The sequence below is a fragment of the Cupressus sempervirens genome, chromosome 8 (genome assembly GCF_028749045.1).
Source record: "Cupressus sempervirens isolate cs-2001-9-10 chromosome 8, ASM2874904v1, whole genome shotgun sequence".
Lineage (NCBI taxonomy): Eukaryota > Viridiplantae > Streptophyta > Pinopsida > Cupressales > Cupressaceae > Cupressus > Cupressus sempervirens.
The window spans coordinates 486,055,814-486,075,442 of record NC_143125.1 but is presented as its reverse complement, the minus strand read 5'-3'; the positions used below and the strand labels follow the sequence as shown (position 1 = coordinate 486,075,442).

The 19,629-nt window shown below is 35.7% G+C and overlaps 1 protein-coding gene across 2 annotated transcripts; it reads right to left on the bottom strand.

Moving 5' to 3' along the window:
* Positions 1 to 274: 274 nt before the first annotated feature.
* Positions 275 to 18,956, bottom strand: LOC149543319 (peptidyl-prolyl cis-trans isomerase CYP40-like). 2 transcript variants are annotated; one of them, XM_089798150.1, is made up of 9 exons: positions 18,323 to 18,951; positions 16,940 to 17,440; positions 16,030 to 16,117; positions 15,502 to 15,554; positions 14,453 to 14,557; positions 4,804 to 4,879; positions 4,600 to 4,637; positions 4,315 to 4,409; positions 275 to 386 (listed from the first exon to the last, which is right to left on the bottom strand). In XM_089798150.1, exons 1-8 carry the CDS (start codon positions 18,533 to 18,535, stop codon positions 4,344 to 4,346), a joined length of 1,140 nt encoding a protein of 379 aa, XP_089654276.1. In that variant the 5' UTR covers positions 18,536 to 18,951; the 3' UTR covers positions 275 to 386; positions 4,315 to 4,343. The 2 variants fall into 2 exon arrangements, with proteins under 2 accessions (XP_089654276.1, XP_089654275.1); XM_089798149.1 differs by lacking the exon at positions 275 to 386 and adding an exon at positions 3,411 to 3,801 and having other exon boundaries at positions 18,323 to 18,956.
* Between the last annotated feature and the right edge of the window lie 673 nt (positions 18,957 to 19,629).

Genomic DNA, 19,629 nt, shown 5'->3' with positions numbered 1-19,629 from the left:
TCCATTAACTTTCAAATGTAGATTTCATAAGACAAAACAAAATGGTAGTTTTTTTAGAGGTTTAAATGTTGCTCAAATAGAAAATTGGAAAGCAAAAAAAAAGGAAATTCAATTTAAAAACTCAACCATCTCAGAAAACCATAAAGGAAAGAAACTAATCTGATAGCAACAAGCACTATCTACCTTAATGTTATTAATCTCAAATAACAAGCACCAAGAGTTGATCACTCTTATGTTCAATGCGAAGCTAACAATATGATTACAATTAGCTGAATTCACCTACTTGGATAACTACAACACTGAAACAAGCTTCCAATGCGCTCAAGCCCATGCTCTCCACCCCTTTCTATAGCTGCTAGAACATCTCCCTCTTACAGTAGAAAGATCTAGAAAATAATTAGATGCGGAAGAGAATCACATTTCAAATTTTGAATTCTGAAAAGCATGTCGAAACCACCAATTATCATCAAATAGCGATTCACTTCTGTCACATAACAACTTTACAATCACGTCTCATAAATTGATGGTTTTATTAAATCAACAAAACAAGTGAAACATTGTCCTTAATCACTGTTTTAATGCACATAATGCAAGCTATCCTATTATGAGGTTTACGGCATATAATGCAAGTAAATCATTTGAAAATACAATTTCATCCAGCATGGCTCGGACACCAATAGCAGTAGCTGCGACTCGGACAACATATGTAAACCACTTCATTATAAAAACTCATCACATGCAAGCAGCAATACAAATAAACTACTAAATTGAAACATAATTTCACAATTTATTAGATAAGTAAATGACTTTGCAAACTGTGACCATAAATATAAATGGACTATGTAGATAGCGTGGTATCATAGGCATCATTAGGGAATTTTTATTAAAGAGATTGAACAAGAAGACTTCCTCGGTGATGATTGAACCCCACTAAATTCAAATAAATTTAAAGAATAGATGCCTTAGAAAAGCACTACTGAAAACAGTAGTAGGCAAGTACACTGCGCAGCTAACAAAGTACAAAAATAGTCTTGATTTTCTTTCTACCAATAGTAATGGCTGCAGGTATGCTTCCTATGTGTTGTCTATGTTATTTCATTTAAATCTTTATTTGATATTCAGATCATGACCATTTGGATGTGGATAAGGATGCATTCACTGAAAAAGAAAAGCAAGTGTCAAAAATTCAAAATAGATGCAACTCTGCGCTGTTGTGTCTATAGGTCATTACAGGCATGACAGCATTCAAATTGATGAAATGAAGGGACCAAAGTGGAGGTGGGAGGTTTGGACTTGATAAGGACAAGTATGGCACAGTCTACAGAATTTGGGATAGGTTGTGCGTCACATAACCATAACAATTGCAATCATGTTTATTAGATAAAGGAAGTAAAAGCTAGTACAAATGAAAGGGAAAAGTGCAAGGAAGGTGTCATGTCTCCACAAAAATAAAGAAAACATTTAATTTAAGGGAAATAATATTCAAATAAAGAAAACGGTTCAAGACAGTGATTTCCTAAAATAAAAGATAATTAGAATGTAGTTAACACTCAAGAGTTGACTCTTTCATAAGGGCAAAATAATGAAAAGGCATGACTCCTCCCTCATATGAGAAGATATAAAAGGACAAGTAGGATCCAAGAAGGATCAAATCAAAATGGAATGAAATTGAACACTTATCTCTTCTTTTAATACATAAGGATCAATCTTTAGGAAGAGAGAATAAGATATTCAATCTATCAGAATAAGATATAGATATCTGAATAAGCAGCAGATCAGACAGCTATAAGCCAAACAGTAGACTTATATCCTGATGTAATGCATAATGATTTAGCTGAATATGATTAGTCTCTCATTTGTTAGGAAGTGGAGTATTACACATTTCTACTGTTATACATATATATATATATATATATATATTCTATAATACAGGACATATTAGTATACTCATAGCCTAATCCTTAATCACTCGCTATAGCCTCTTATGAAGATAGGTTGGTGTTGTGTAGGGAGAGGCGGAATAAATCCTCACAAGGTAGGCAAGATCCAAGATGGGTAAGCACATGCATAATGCCTGAGGGAAAAGTCCCAAAATGGGTATTGAACATGCAGTCCTAATATCTTGAGGGAGTGTGCTTGCAGATGGTTCCCAAGCACCCTATGATAAGTAAATCCCAACCTCCTTAGGGCTCATGCTTAGGAGAGAAGGAATTGGGGCTTAAGTATGCTAAGTTTCAAATTTATTATGGATCATTCATTGTTTCTTAATTCAGTTTGATTTAAATGCATAGTGATGTATATTAATCATTAGGAAACTGCAGCTTACTAGTACGGAACATTACAGAGACTCAGTAAATTGCCATTTCCAAGTGAAACCAGAACCTTAGTTGGGAATTTCAGGGTAATAGAGAAGGCACTTTTCATCTCTAGAGATCTCTAGAGAATGTATGAATTCTAGTACAACAATGTATAAAAAAATATTTTTATATAAAAGCATCATGTTTAATTGGTGTTTGTTTATCATACAATAGTTTAAATAAACTTGAATGTAGCCTCCAAATACATGACTCTACATTTCAATTTTTGGCACCCATACTAACAGGTAACAACCAAATAGTGAGAATGTAACCTTTGAATGCAGGGATTTGAATTTTAGAAGAAGTGATCAAGATTGTGCAGGTGAACGTAACCAGGTGACATGGTCACAAATACAACCATGTCCAAGGTCAGTGAATTGTTGGTAAATGAATTAGAAGGGTTTTGAATAAAACAAAGTGGTATGTCTAAGTTATGGATGGGTTTAGTGCACCATACACATCCAAAGTATCGACCCAAAATTGAATATAACTAGTGCGGAAAAGCTTTGAATAACGGATTTTTGTGCTCTACAGTTATATTGTTAATTCAAAACAAGCTTCACCATATGCTATTTTAAAATTACAGCAATATTTAATAATAATTTAATTAAAGACAGACTAATTGTAGAAATTTAACAATTTAAAATCTATGGTGTTATCAAGGTCAAGAAAAATTAAATTGTGTCAGAAATGCCAAGAAAAATTGAGGCCATAATAATCCATCTAACCATAGAATATAAACTAAGAATTATATCAAGTCCCAGAACAGCTTAAAAGATCTAACTTGTAAACCCCCAAAATAAATTCTAGGTTTGGGAAGGACAAGATGCATTGATCACCATATGTTCCCTTACAGCAATTATGAATTGTACCAACAGCCTTCTTTCACTGTGCAATTTTCATCAAAAGTAACCCTGAAGCAGTTAGATTTTCACAAAGCTTAACATAATAGGAAGCCTATAACCACTTCCTCCTGTTAGGTTATGAAGAAAAATGTAAATTAAGAAAAAATGACCAAATTATCAGCTTCCTGCATGTAAAAAATACTTCAAATAACCAACAATAAGACAATTTAAATAAGACAGATGAAATTTTGTATTGGCTTTCCATTAGTATACAGGGACTTAGACTCTGCAAAGCACCCACAAATCAGATGCTTGCATTTACAATTTTTTATTCCATAAACCAGCAGCCAATAAGATACTAATGATAGCTTACAAGCTCAAATGTTTGACCATACTCAAAGATTCCTCTCTGTTCCATATCTACATGTTTGTAATGTGCATGATGCAGGCATGGAACTCCCAGCTTAAGAAAACCATATATATGGCATTTCAGTTGCTTGGCGGAAGGTTTATCACATGTCATTTGGCATAAAAGATATTCTGTGACAAGACTAGGCCTACAACATGTTTGTTCCAAACCAAGACTTTGGGTGATGTACCTGAAATTGTTGAAAGCCTCAGGTCACATCATTTATTTCAGAACTGTGTAGGGAAACTTTAAAGAAATAAAAACAGTGGGTAAGAATATAAGATCAAAGCAATAACATAAAATCTTAGAGATTAATAATGAGTAGGTCACAGACTGACAAAGTTGTACATTTCCTGTGAGCTTATAAAAGAAAACCCACAAATCCAATGATCAAAAACAGTACAATACAAACTGGTCTATAACTCAATCAGCCATGACTCCTAAAACTAATTTGTACATGTTAATATATCATCATCTAGGAAAATGCTTCGTTAGCGAGATTTCAACACTAAAGACTAACCTAGTACTAAATCAGCTCAAAAATGTTGTCATGGGTGTAAATAGATTTAAAGTTGAGATATTATTTTGTTTCTAAAAAGAATCACACAAGAACAATCAAACAATCAAAACAAGTATTTTAGATAAATGAAACTTGTAATTCTTTGTCCAAACAAGGAAAACAAGGTAACTTCAGCTAACTTACCGATGCTTTACTACAGGCATACTTGTGGATCAACTACTGGAAGTTTGGAACATCCTTGAATAGGCACTTTTCTCCTCCTTTTGTCTATCCATAATCTGGAAAGCCAATTATACTCATTAATGTATGATTTATGATGCATTTAAACTTTTAAACATTTTCTTTATTACTGAAAGAGGTTCAGGACAAACTCAATTAGTTTGCAGTCTATGAATCCATAGCCACATATTTTATTATTCAATTGTAAAATCCTACTCAATAATTGCTAATCTGGATACAAAAGCATACTTTCTTCTTTGCAGCTTTAAGCTCCCTGTTAATGCTTCCTGTAAAAAAAAGACAAATGAATAAGGCACAGAAAGAGTTGTTTCTGCTTTAAATACAATGCACAAAATTGATTCAGTGCAAGCATAGCTATTGATATGAAAATGTAATACTCTGAAAGTTTTTAATTGTGTCCTTGTCAGAAGAAAATTAAGAGAGAAAGTATACTATCATTGGGCTCAAATTCCAAAGCTTTCATAAAGCTCCCAATAGCAGAATCCACATCATTAAGAGCCATATATGCCTGTACAAAAGAAAATGCAAGTTAAAATGTCTGTGATAAAAGTTCTTCACAAGAAGAGGGCCTTCAAGAAACGGCCCAATAGTTTATATTAAGTTTTAACTAATAATAATGATCCACCCTAGAATGGCACCATGTAAACTAATTTGACACATTGTGAATCAGAGTGGTTCATACAAATTGAACATTTATTTCTGCAAACTGAAAATCAAGTGATGCATGAATTTTAACAACAAATTGTAAAAAAGTAATTAGAATAAATACGATTGAGGATTCTAAAGTACAATTGACAGTTTAAAGTGAATTAAAATGGGAGCAAGGAAAGGTCCAATTCCAATCATCCTTTGTTCCAGCTAGAACAAGAGCAGGTCGGATTCCAACCCTCTCATGTTCCCATGCATGGAACATCAAACCAAAACTTGAACCTTGCCTTGGACAAATCTTAGACCACCTTGGCATTTTTGGTGATTAAAAACGAGCTCTCCAAGATGAGAATTAATTTTATTCCTCTCCTCAAATGAAGTCTGATTTGGATATGTAAATCTGAGCGATGAGAATGGCAAATCAATAGGTGAGACTTAAGGAGAGAAGAAAATTATTTACAATTTGATTGCAAAGGGATGTTGGAAATAAAGATGAGGTAAGGAATTGCCAAAGAAGGGCAAGATCCAAGTTTTTTTATAGGATTCAAACAAATGTGCGAATGAAAATCTGAAAGTAAACTAGTATGGGAACTTAGAGAGGTTGGAAGCTGACCCTCTCATCTTCCCACTTAGAAGCAAAAACAATAAATCTCCATCATGTTTGCAATAAAAAGATACCCAATCTTATATAAGGTCGCCCCTTTAATCATAATTACATTGTGCCAAGTATAAAATGTTTTAAAATTAATTATTAAAATTGAGATTCGTGCCCAGGTTGGCCCGCATTGGGCTTTAAAGAAAAGAAGATTTTTTTTAATAACATAACATTTATTGACTTTCCAAGGCAGGTCGGCCAAAACAATGGACATGTCCTTTAGACTTTGAGTGCCTATATAATGAGGGTTGAACCCCCTCATTCAACCATCAAACCCAAGAAAAAAGATGCCTAAAAGAGGAGCATAGCATACCCTTAGAAGCAGTGATTTCCATCAGTTGGAGATAAATTTAGGAGGTTGTGGAAGCTATTCTTGGTGGCATCAAAGTTGCATCAAAGGTGAACATAGAGAGATTTCCACCTAGGGCATCAATTTTCTACCATTTTCCTATAGAAACTCATAAAAGACTTTCAAACTATTAAAGTAAATTGGCCAAGCTTGAAATCCTCCCAGGGCTGATGAAAACCAACGGTGACAATTCAAGCTATGACCATTTCTTTTAAAAACCCTAGGTACAGGTGTAAAAGTAGACCTGTCAGCACAAAAACTTGATTATCTCATGAGTCCTAGCACGTTGGGACTTCAAACTTGATGCAAATGAAAGCTAATTAAACACTCTACCTTACTCAACTAGTTTCATACTTGTCCCAATCGGTACACACACATGTGGTAGCTCTGTTACAACACTTTGTAGGAAAACAATAAAATTTCATTGTTCTAGCAATCTCCATACATGATACTTTTCACAGACTAACTCCTCCCCTATCTTATTTGACTTATAACACCTTCTAGACACCATTCCACTTGGTTTTCCATCAGTTACAGTCGTCATGATTGTTTGACTTCCAACTTCCCACCTTTTGTAAAAAGCTGACAAGTTGCATTTTTTGCAACTTTGCAAAATTGACATGAAAAGTTGTCAATGATAACATTTTTGGAGCTCGATAGACAATTTGGTCTTCCATCAAGACTTGGACCTTCCTAAGGACTCAAAACACCTAACACAACAAAATTTAACATCTAATGTCCTCACTTGGTCATTTGCCCTAGTTGGCTTATAGACATGCCAACATGGAAATGCCATTAGAAATTAGTAGTTATTGCTCAATAAGCCAAACAAAACAAACATATGACTTAAATGAATCCCTTGATTCAACTTAAGGCCCTAATTGACCTTATCCTCAGCTTTGCCTTCAGTGGGTGCTTCGCACCACTTTCTCACTCGAAAAAGCAAGCACTGCTCCTTTGGAAGTGTTGAATGTCCTTAACTATGAATCATAGTGCCTTGCACATCCTACCATGAATTCATTAGATTAGATAACAGGTGGAAATCCCATTGCATAATAGATTTCACTCTTCGTAATGTTCATAGTCATTGGTGAAGGCAAAGGCAACTAATCTTGGGTTCCAAACATACTCTGCTTCATCCTCTTTATATTCAGGTGTTCCAAGCTGGTATCACTAATCTTCTTCCATTTGGAAGACATTGGGGACTCAAGATAATAGCCTTACATGATCCTTATCTGCACTTTCCTAGCTGCTGCCCCTCAATCACCTCAGCCATTGTCCTGCAAGAAGCTCAAAGTTAGCATTTTGTAAAGAGATTTGTTTGAGAAAACTAACTTCAACCCTTGCTGTCCCTGATTCTGTTATTAATTCGAGGCTTTATGACTTACAAATCAGAGTATTAAAGACTGCAAATGGAGTTTAAAATCTGACGAGATAAGTCTAAAATTCAGAGGACAAGGTTTGAAAATCAAGTCAGAAGACAAAACTCAGAAACTCGGAAAATCAAGCTCAAACCTTGCAAAATACAACCTAGGCATTAGTTCTAAGGTCTGATATTGAAGACAACACTTCAAAATCCGACTGGTTCTTGTAGAAAAGTCTGAAGACCTTAATGAAATCCCATTTCAATCCATTCAACTCTGGAAATCAGACCACAAACTTGCAAAAGAATGTCCTAAGGAGGATACCTGAAACCATAAAGAAGAAAATCAAACCTTCCATTATAGATCAAGGATCTGATTCTAAGGATAAATTATGAATCATGCTGACCTAGACCACCTTTTCCCCAAATCCTCTGTTGTTCTTTGAAAAATAAAACATGCTTATCCTTGTGCTGTAGGGTGGATTTGAGCGAAGCAAGCTTTAAATTATTTATATTTTTCTCTCAAAACTGCATCTCTCGAGGAATTCTCAGATTTAGATCTGAGATTTATGTGTTTGCAGCCTTTTTAACGCTTTACCTCTGCACAATATGTTGATACTTTTTCTCTCTGCATTTCTAGATTCGCCGCCCCTTGTCAAAACACTTTCGGACGCTAGTCTGAAGACATGGAGTTCGTAGCCTATTGGATTCCTGTGACCTAGAATTTGATCTTGAGTTTTCACAACATTCCCGTTCCTTGAAGACCCTTTGGTTTCTTTCTTCCTCTGGTTTTTCCTCTGAAAATTGCCAACTCCTTGGGGAGTACTCTCAAGTCTTAGTTTGCAGCCTTTGTGGTGATTAAAATTAGACTCTAGGGCATTCAATTTTCAGTACACATCAGACCTTAAATGTCTGATCCTTTTTTCAGCATTGCCAGTGATTTCTCACATTCATTTTTCCTTGGTTTGCTAGTCATGAATGGCTTTTCCCTTGATCAATTGGCCTATAATATCCTCCTTTTGACTTTGGTCTTCACTAAGCTCTTTGTATTGTACTTCTCATTTGCTGCCTGGTGGTCATTTAAAGCATTTTTGGCTTTGGCATGCATCTCCAAAACAAATGTAGGATAATAGATTTTTGGCTTTTGCAACATGGGGACTTGTGCAAATTAAGATTTCCTTAATTTCCTTTGATTTGCATTTAATTTAATTTTCAAAAGTTCACACTTTTGTAAAAGTATTATTGACTTGGATGATTGCTATAGAAAGAATCGCACTGCCCCGAGGGTTCATAAATCAATACCATCAAGAGGTTGGAATTTGATGTGCTCTACAAGTTGGCCATTTGGAAGGCTGGCCTGTACTTGCAAGGCATCAATACGTGTGTGGTGTCATGGCATGCCTTAAACACCTGCTTTTTCTCCTTGTGTGCTTGGTATACTTGGTTTTTATTTTGTTCTCTTTTTGGTTTTGCTCATGTTTTGTCTTTTCTTTTCTTGGCTTGGTGCCACCTAGGGTTAGCCTGGCTAGATTTTGTTCGTGGTTTTTTTGTGGTATATGGATCGTGGTAATTATACTTCGGTAATGCAGAAGGGAGTGTGAAATGACGAATGGGAATGGAGAGCCAATAGTTAAGACGCCTCAAGGGTCAAGTGATAATGGGAAACCTTTGTATAAAACAATGGTTGCAAACCACTCAGTTGTTGTTTGTCTTGCATCTACTTCATTCTATGGGGAAATTATTCGTGCCCTACCCTGCGGAGCAAAAGAAGGAACTTGTGCCATAGCCAATGGAGTAGATTGGGAAGTGGGGACATCATCGGGAGTATAGACCCTGAAGGAAGAGAAATGGGTAAGTCCTCTCTTTCTGGGTTGAGAACTTTGTTGTTATCCCCGAAAGAGGACATGGTAAGGCTTATTGAAATTGAACAATCTCATCTGAGGAATGTTGCTATTTTCTTTGTGTGTACGGATAACAAGTTTCTACCTGCAAGAATGTTTTTAGATGATTGGTTTAATAATGTTTGGGGTAAAAAATTGGGCAGTTTTGTTAACTTTAGTTGTAAATATAGGAACGAGTGTTGAAGAAGTCTTTTTCGAATGTCAGTCAAGCTCTTTTCGAGGCCTTCCCGTGGTCTCCCTAAGGCAATTTTGAGATTGTAATATGTAGGTTTTGTCCTCATTGGAAAGAGACTGACAGTTTGCAGTCTGAATTCTAGCCCTTCAGCCCACAAATTCTCAAACCTAAAGGGTATGTTTTGCAAGTGGAAGAATCCAAAGTCACCCTGCCTCATCTTAATGCCAGGATTCTTATTGCCTTGGACCCTGAAGTTGAATTACCGAATGTAATCTCTCTTGATGTTGAAGGAGATTTCTCCTCTTGGAACGTAGCTCTACTTGGTAACCTTGGGGCTTGTTTTTATTGCAAGTTAAATGGTCATGCCAGAAAAGAATGTCCTTCCCTTAAAAACATTCAAAAGACCTTTGGGATTTCTGTCAATAATTCTAATACCTAGTTGCCAAAAACCCCACCTAGAGTTTTTGATAGAGTCCTAAACCCTTCTAATGTTGAATCTATCTCATGTCCCATCAAGGAGGATAATGGTATTTCTACTATTGAGAACAATGACAATAACATGGAATTTGATAAAGGAAACAAGTTTATCTCTCTCAAATCCGTTATTTGATGAAAACTTTGAGATTGTGCTTGTGGGTGAAAGTAGCAGAAATAAAGATTTGACTGGTTGTCAATTAGTCAATTCTCCCTTAATACCTCCCCCTATTAATAGCAACTCTCTAATTCAAAAATGGAATGCCCAACAAAGTGCTATGCAGAGCTTGAAAGAGAAGGCCGATAAGATTAGGAACCCTCCCGCACCACCCTTGGAACTAAATATTGTCTCATCTGAACTTTTGATTTCGACTAAGGAGGAGATTGGCAAAAAGATTAATCCCAGAGTTGATTCTAGCAATATGAATATTGATGACAATGAGCAATTCATTGAAGTGCTTTGTAAAGATACTATTAGAAAAAGGAAATAAATTGAAAGATTATCTTTTCCCAAGCAGAAAGAAAATAACAATAATGTGCATTCTGAAATTCCAGAATGTTCTAACAAGATATATAAGAGTAAAAAAATCCCCAAATTAGTTGTTGGTTGTGATGATTGATGTTCACAGTTGGAATGTTCAAGGGCTTGAAATGCCCGATCCAAAATAAATTGCCAAAAAATGGTGTAATTAGGTTGTTCATACGGATTATTTGTCTTGAGAAATTAAGGGTGTAGGATACCATGCTTTTAATACTCTTAAATTTTAATAGAATATGGCAACTTGCTTTTACACTAATCATAAGGAAAAGGTGGTACTACTTTTCTAATTAGTGCTCAATGGGCTGAAAAATTAATCAATGAGGGAACCTCTCCTTGTCAAAGGGTGCATTGGGTTTATTCAAGTGCAATAATAAGATTATTGAGGTCTATAATATTTATGCTACAGATGATTATAGAGACAGAACGAAATTTTCGGATTGGTTACTCTAATCTTCTAAATATGGTCCTTGTTTCTTGGTAAACCTCTAAGCTAGAACTACATTCAAGGAATTACTTGGCAAGAAATATTAGCTGGTTTTGCTGAACCATTTGGTTAGATTATGAACAAATTTTGGTTTGTTCTTACCATCGATGTCTTATGGTTTCTTTGGACGAGGAACGAAGAGATTTTTCAAAACAAAAATAGGGTGTTTACTAGGTTTAATCTTAAACTCACCCACTTCCATATAATGTCTCGGGTTTTTGCAGTGTTGGAGGTTCCAAAACGCAGACTTGTGACCTTGATCTGGGAGGGAGCAATGATCCTTTTTAAAAAAGATGTCCACTCCGTCTAGTATTTTGACGAGTTTTCTGATCTTCTGAATGAAAAGGAAAAAGAAAGATTGAGGGTGTGCACCTAGGAAAACAAAATTGACAACAAATTTGATAGACTAATTGATGCTGGAAGACATCCCAGTCTGAATGAGTGTGAAACCAGTGATCCCATTTTGCATGGTAATAATAGTGTCTAGGAAGATGCTTGTGCAGATGGCAATGTTAGGATTAGAGGGACAAAAATAAGAATTACGTGCAAATATAACCAATATTGCAAAGGAATAAAGCACACGTAAATGAACAAAAGACACCAAGATTTAATGTGGTTCGCCCAATCCCTGGGCTACGTCCACCAAATAGCAAGTCTAATATTATTATCCAATGATTTCAACCTGATTACAATTTACAGTCCCTTGCAACTCAATACTGCGGCAAGAAGATACTAAAACATCATGCATCATAAAATCCCTATCCCTAAGCCATTTTATATAAGACTTATACCACTTACAAAATTAGGGCTAGAATATGTCATCCAATAGAAAAGTAACTCTTGGCGCCTTTTACAATAGTAAATTCATTTTTGTCTTTGGGGGCATTGCCCCTTGACCTCACTCTGTTTGCGGCAGAGAGTGCACCTAGGGTCGCACCCCAGGACCTCGCCTTGGGCACTGGCCCTAGCCCCCACAAGGGGTGTTGTCCTATGACCTCTATCATGAGGGTGCTTCCCCCAAACCTCCATAGAAGAAATCTGGGCAGAAACCACACCGAAGGAAGTGAGAAAAATTAACCTCTTGAGTCTAATTAGGCTCCAAATAACAACAGACAATACCACTAATCAATGGAAATGATTTCAATTTGCTCCATTTTTTGTATAGTATACATATTTTTAATGCTAATATTCAGTCCAGTTGGGACATTATGTGACAATTTAATCTAGAACTTACTGCAGTATTGGATTGGTGATCCATTTACCTTCAACTCTTGATTTTTTTTATGTTCAGTGTTACATACTACTTTGATATAAATTAAAAAGTTTGCAAAGTCAAAAAGAGGATAATCAATGCCCATAAGGACAATCCCAGCCCTCTTAAAATCTATCCTTAACTTTGCAAAAGTCCTCATTGCGTAGATCCAGAGCTTGTGAGGACAAATCCATGTTGCAACCAACTTACTTTCTCTAGTGGAGATTTGACCTCTATAGGGACAAACTAATCCTTTGAATTTTCATCTTACAAACTTACTCATATCACAAAGGGGAAACTAGCCCCTCATAGGGACAAGACTTGCTCCTTTGCCAACCAAGGGGAAAATTGACTCCTGTTGGGAAAAACTTGATCCCAACACTTCTTCTCTTCATTTTCTCATCATAGTCCTCAAGGGGAAAATCAACCCCAATAGGGACAAGTGGAAATTCTTCAGGTGCAAGGAAAAGTGGAAATTCCTTGTCCATAAGGACAACTTGGGTCCCTTTACTCTTTGAGTGGAAAATTAGGCTTCAAAGGGACAAAGTTGAGATTCTATGGTCATAGGGATTAGTGGAAATTCCATGTCCATATGGACTTTCCCCATCCCGTATGAAAATTTTCAAGTGTCGACTTCGTGGAGAAATGATCCTCATAGGGACAAAGTGGAAATTCCTTGTCCATAGGGATTTTCCACTCCAACATTTCCCAAATATTTCTAAGTGCTGGCTCAATAGAGAAACGATCCCTATAAGAACTTTTGCATTTTGACCTTGTTTCTCATACCTTCAAGTGGAAATTCAACCCCTATATGGACTTTTGGCTTTTGAACTTGGATTTTACTTACTTTTTGTCCTCCATAAGTGGAAAATCGACCCTTATAAGAACTTTGCACCAAAACATAGTGGAAAACAACTTCCGTTGGGACTTTTGGTCCAAACATGGTGGAAAAATGACTCCCATAAGGACTCTGCACTTCATTTGCATGATTTCATCATTTTTGTCCAGATTCACAAGTAAAATATGGCATTAATACATCACGAAAACCATTTGACTATCCAAAACATCCTGACATTTAGGAATTTTCGATCAGAACTTGATCATTTTAATAACTTTCCCCTAGTAACCGCAAAACCTTATGACTTGTTTGCATTTGCAACCTTGGAGATTTGAAGGCTTAACCAGTTCTCGACATAAAACTGAAGCTTTTGGAGCTCAAACTGACTCTACTACCAAAGGCAAAACCTTAAGACTACCAAATGAAAAGAGGGGGTCCCCATTTGCGATGGAGTAATGGTGCGAAAAGGTTTCTGATACCAACAAAATTGCATACATCCGCTAAGTTAACCAAAGTGATCAAGACTTGACTACCAAAACCTTAAGGTGATAATAATGAAATAGGATTTCCTTTCAAGAGAGAATATGCTACCCACTGTATTTTATTGTGTAGGAGAGTGCAAAACACCTGTCAACAATTCCCTTGGTCCTATGTACTTTCAGAAAAATACAAAAACTAGCTCAGGTATATTTATCAGCAAGAGTTACACGAAAATAGTCACCTATCATTAAATTTGTAAAATACTGCAAATATAATTATTAGAGGAATACAGTTATATTGTTAATTTTTAAATAATTATAAAACATAATGTTATCAAAGGATGATGATACAAATATTGATCCAAATATCAAAATTTTCTAAATAGAAAAAAGCTCTAACACTAGAAAGGAGGACATCTGCACTACACATAATATCCCTACCTAGGAAATTCAAGAAGAGTAAATGCAAATCTACTCTAAGCTAGACTAAAAGTGCTTTTAACAATTAGGCTGTCTGTAATTCGGAAGCATAATAAATCTGTGTTACTACAATAATGTGTCTACCTAGTTTGAGTGATAGATTGACAGAGAAATACATAAGATAACACAAGATACACAGTGGCATCTAGTCAATAAGTACCACTTCAATATTTAAGGAACTAATGATCTGAAAAGCAAGTAGAACTAATAACTAGGAGATGTCTTCCTTAGCAAGTCAAATTGTAATGTGGGTCAATGAGTTTGACAACTGTTCTAATTCATAATGTTATTATTCAGTATATAACATCCATATGTGATATTCCACATCGTGTACACATATACATACCAAGAACTAATTATCCAGAAATCCTTGGTATGGTTTTTAAATTATTAAATGGGTTCCTTATTCCTTGATGCCATTCTGTGTGTTATTAAGATATACCTGACCCTGACGGAAAAAAGCTTTGACATTGTCCTCGCCAGTGTGAATTGCAAACTCGGTATCCAACAGAGCTCCCTTGGCATCTCCCAAAATTAACTTGCAAGCCTAAAAAATCAAGGCTAATATAGTCAATGTGCACAAATCTATCATGTACCCTCAAATTTCTTAGTTGACATATAATGTGAACAAAAATTAAAATAGACATGACATTGATGCCTGTAGAAACAATTAAATTGAAAAGCATTTTTTTCCGCTTAGCACATAATGGGCCCAAGTTCTTCAAAGTGCAGACAAAGAGGCCATTGTCATGACTTGTCAAAACAAACCCAAGCTATTACTAGTAATCAGAATGTTCACTCTCAGGATGACGGGTGATTTTCTTAGCACTGTCAATAACTTTTAATGTTATTCTCTTGGATTCTAGTTTGGTATGTTTCAAAAGCATTACCAGATATGACAAAGGTAAAAAGAAAACCAAGAAACAGAGGCCACTTGCATTGATTAGTAGTACCCAGAATGAGTGTCCACACCAATCTATCAATCTTAATCAGGTCCATCTGTGGCATCAAATTGATCCATAATGGGATCCAAAATATTTCATGCACACAATACATAAGCTTCTGTTTCTAATGGACTGACCTTATTGTCCACTTAGAGATATCTAAATTTTGATCAGGTCTCAATGATCATCCCGTATAAAAAATGACTGAATTTCAGACTACTAAGCCATATAAAGGCAGCAAAATGAAAAGCTGCTGATAACTCATAAGTTAGAAGAAAGGAAATGCCTGTATGAATCGAATATTATTAAAATTGAATTCAGCACCACTTTCGAGAGCGGTCTCTGACATTATAAACACATGCATGTGATCAATGAGAGCGTCTTATCATGACTATGATGGCAGCTCAACTAGATCCTCCAAGATAATACAACAAAAATATCAAATCACAAAGTTGCAACAAAAATATCTATAAGAAACATAATTACCCATCTAAGGACTAATATTGTAAGAAAATACTTCCCAGAAAATTTGACAAGAAACACTTACAGAACTATTAGTCAATATCTGCGACTTTGTCTTCCTTAATCGTTTGCTTGTCTCTGTCAACCCAACACTAACTTGTCAGACCTGCCACAGAATTACAACTAAATATCGCTCCAAATCATTGATTCATTAATTATAGATGACAAAAGGAAATCATATTTAAAGAGTCTGCTTTGCTTTTCTGTAGAATAGCAAGCATGCAAAATGAACAGATTGTTCGAAGAATAAATTTAAAATTATATTGCTGTCTTGCTGCTCAAGCATGCATCTTTTTTGCATTGCATATAAATAAGCAACTATTAAATCAAAACGAAAATTATCTAAAATAATATAGCCCTTAGCCAATATCATGACAAAAAAATTCCCTGATATATCAAGTGGATAATTGATCTCAAATACAAAATTGACATATGCATGGCATCATAAAGTTGTTTTGACTTCAGAATATAACTGGAGCATTAGAAGCAATTGTATTACACCCGGACCAATGAAGTAACAAAGAAAAAACTGCAGAGTAGCAGTAAAGAATACCCTCGTCAATCTCTTCTTTCTCCCAACAAATATCAAGATAATGCAGAGCCTTCCTGTATTTTCTCAATGCCATCTTGTAATCCCTTTTCTGCAAAATTACAAATACAGAACTAAAGTTCAGCCATTCTGACAAAAGGGCAATACATTGAACCAAACAAACTCTTTGGAAACATGAATGCTGTGGGGCGCTTGGTATACTTTGTGCCATATAAGGCATACGAAAAATAAAGCAAAAATACAACTAATATCATGCTGGAATTGAATATGAATTGGAAAGTATAGAATTTAACCAAAGAGATGTGCCTCATATCAATACCAGTAAAATCAATATTAATCTTAGCACTAACGATGAATTCATACAAACTGGACATAGAGATATCAGGATTCAAACAACAACCGAAGATAAACACTGTATTGCATACATTAAATTATAATCATTCCCTTTGACACGCTGCCAGATCTGAGGGATTCATATGCTACTAAAATCCACCCAGGGTATGCATCTGACCTCATCCATTTGGCTACAGGACATTAGATTTTCAATCTTTGTGGGCAGCATGAAACTCACCAGCACCACAAAAATACAACAGTTATCAGATTAAGAGCTGTTTCATTAATTGCAAAGCTTCAATATTACTAATTTTCACTGTAGCAATTCTAGAACCCATAATAAAAGGGATCAAGCTCCTGATAATTAGATTGATAACTTTCACTGCTTAAATTGGGAAAAATTCTATATTAGATACATTGTGTTAATAGCCTGGAACTACTATTACATTCTTCCAAGATCTAAAATCGATAGAATAGAAAGGAAAAAATTTCAAGAAATTGCTACTCTAAATTCAGGGTTTAACGGGCAATATCACAGAATATAAGGCAAAAAAAAAAGAATGCAAAGTTGCAAAATCACCTTGAAGTGCTCATTTCCAAAACTTTTAGCAGAGTCCACTGCAGATATCCACCATGATAGCTCTGCATGTTTCACATCCAGGTCACGCGGCCAATCTGGATACATGTCTCCATCTTTAAAGAAGTTAACAACTCCATCATCTTCACCTTCTGGTATCTCTCCACAGTCTGCAATTATGATATCAACCGTGGGACAATCATTGTCACGAGTAGAAATGTGCTCAATTGCCCTTATTACTCCCTTTCCTTTTATTACTTTTCCAAATACCACATGCTTTCCATCTAAATGGGAGGTCCGCGTTGTTGTGATCATAAACTGTGAACCATTCGTGTTAGGTCCAGAATTTGCCATTGACAGCATCCCTTTGCGCTCATGTTTCAAGATAAAATTTTCATCCTCAAAATTTAATCCATAAATTGACTCGCCCCCTGTACCATCATGGGCAGAAATGTCTCCACCTTGTATTATAAAACCTCTCATCAAACGATGGAAGGGAACTCCCTGAAATTATTTGAAAAAAAAGTCACTTCATGCATGATTGTTAGATTATACCATTTCGAAGGAAAAAAAGCAGAATTGCCTATACAGAACACACAGTCAAAGAAAAATAAGTATCCACTTAGCCATCTAAGATATCCGTTAGATGGGGCATTCAGCCAAGCAACAGAAATTGAAATACTAACCGAACCAATCTTGGCCAGAAAATATTTAGTATGATCACCAAACATGATCGGCTATGTGCTAGAAACCTAAGGTCCAATGGGACCTGCCAGATTTTAAAAACATAATCACACAATCAAAGCCCCGCTGTTGAGGATGTCAATCCATTACCAAAATACCAAAGTGGGTTTCATCATGATCGAATTTCTGTATTCTAAGTGGCATGTAAAAAAAACTGTGAACCCCGTATACTACAGAATGTTTCATTCTCAGGCCAAATTCTCCATATTTTTAAATCACGTCAACTCAAGATGATTTATTATGATGTCTGTACAAAAATGTCAATTGAGTACTTTTATCTTCTATAATTGGAAACAAACTAACCAGGAAAAAATTGAGATTGGTGGGTGTGAGGTGCCGCCAAAATTCAACGTAGGTGTATTTTTGAATTTCTAATGAAAAATTCACAATCTCTGCATAGATTCTGGTATAATAATCTTAGACATTCGAAAAATAAACTTTTCGGCTTTTCAAATACCCAAAACTTCTCTCGCTACAGATCCCAAGGCTAATTTAAATTGATCAATAGCTTGATTAGACGATTCAATTGCAACCCAGGTTGAAAAATGATCGAAAGAATCCTTCAAAATTCTATTGGTCATAACAATAAACAACACAACAAATACGAACAGAAAAACAGATTGTCTTGACAAAAGAAATTACTTTGTAGTGCAGAGGAGCACCAGTATGAGGGCCAATTCCCTTTTCTCCTGTACACAGGGCTCTGAAATTCTCGGCAGTCTTTGGCACAACATCTGAATACAGCTCCACCACTATCCTCCCCTCCAGTTCTCCTCCAATACTTATGTCCAAATAACACCTCATTTTTGAATTGTGTTGTTTGCACTCGTTCAGCCCACTCGCCAAAGTTTCCATGAGAACGCTTTTTATAGCTTCAGCTCAAGATCATGTTTTTATTATTAAACACAGTTTACTGTATTTCTTCGACTCCCCCTTCTATAATAGGTGCCTGCTGAACTTTTATCTTTGTACTGTTCACTATATGATTTGTTTACTTCCAGTAAAATTACCTTTTAAAACAACTTGTAGGGTGGTTTTAGATTCTTATGTGCAACGAATCGCTGGTTGATTGGTATATTCACACAGCTGGATTTAAATTCAGTGAGATTCTTTCTTGGCTTAAAAAGGAGAGATTCTTCCTTGGCTTAAAAACATGGTGCACTGAAGTTTAAATGTTGTAATAGTTTCCATATATGTGGAATGAATCTTTATCATTCTGCACCATGAATAGCCACTTTTTAAGCCACGTTGACATGCTATAACACTTTCCACAGTCTCTAAAAGTTCAGAATTTTCAAGCTTTATATTCTAGAAAGTAGATGGTTTACGAAACGTTCACATCACAAAATACCCAAATAAAAATAAAGTGGGTGGAGATGACCTAATTTGAAAAATGAGCGGCATCCCATTATCGGATATGGCCATTGACCAACATTCATTTTCAAGATTGTGCACGGACATTTGCGACCTTTCTGAGAGGACCAAAAAATTTTCAAGGAAATGTTTGTATTGTTCTTCCATTTTCAGCCTGCCCATCATGGGACAAACAAATTTTGATTGGGTACTTCTTGAGTGGACTTCGATTGAAATCTTACTATATTTACTATTGCGTTTGAGTGTAAGCTTGCTTTTCCCAATTGGGGATGTTAGTGGGTGATGAATAGACACAATTCAGAGATAAGATGATGGTGATCCGCTGTACTTCAGCGATTGGGATAGGAAGAATTAAAAAACAGTGTTTAATAGCTGTGAAAGATTGGCTGAGTATTGCAGAGCTTCTTCATGTTAGGTTGAGAAAAAGCATGTCGCATATTTAAAGCATAGGTAGTTATAGCTGGAGACAAATCTTCCGAGCTGTTCTTCGTGTTTTTTTCGTTTTTTCCAAATGTGAAGCGACTGTATTTTTGGTGGGGAGAATTCATAGCTGGCTTTGATTATATTAAGACACA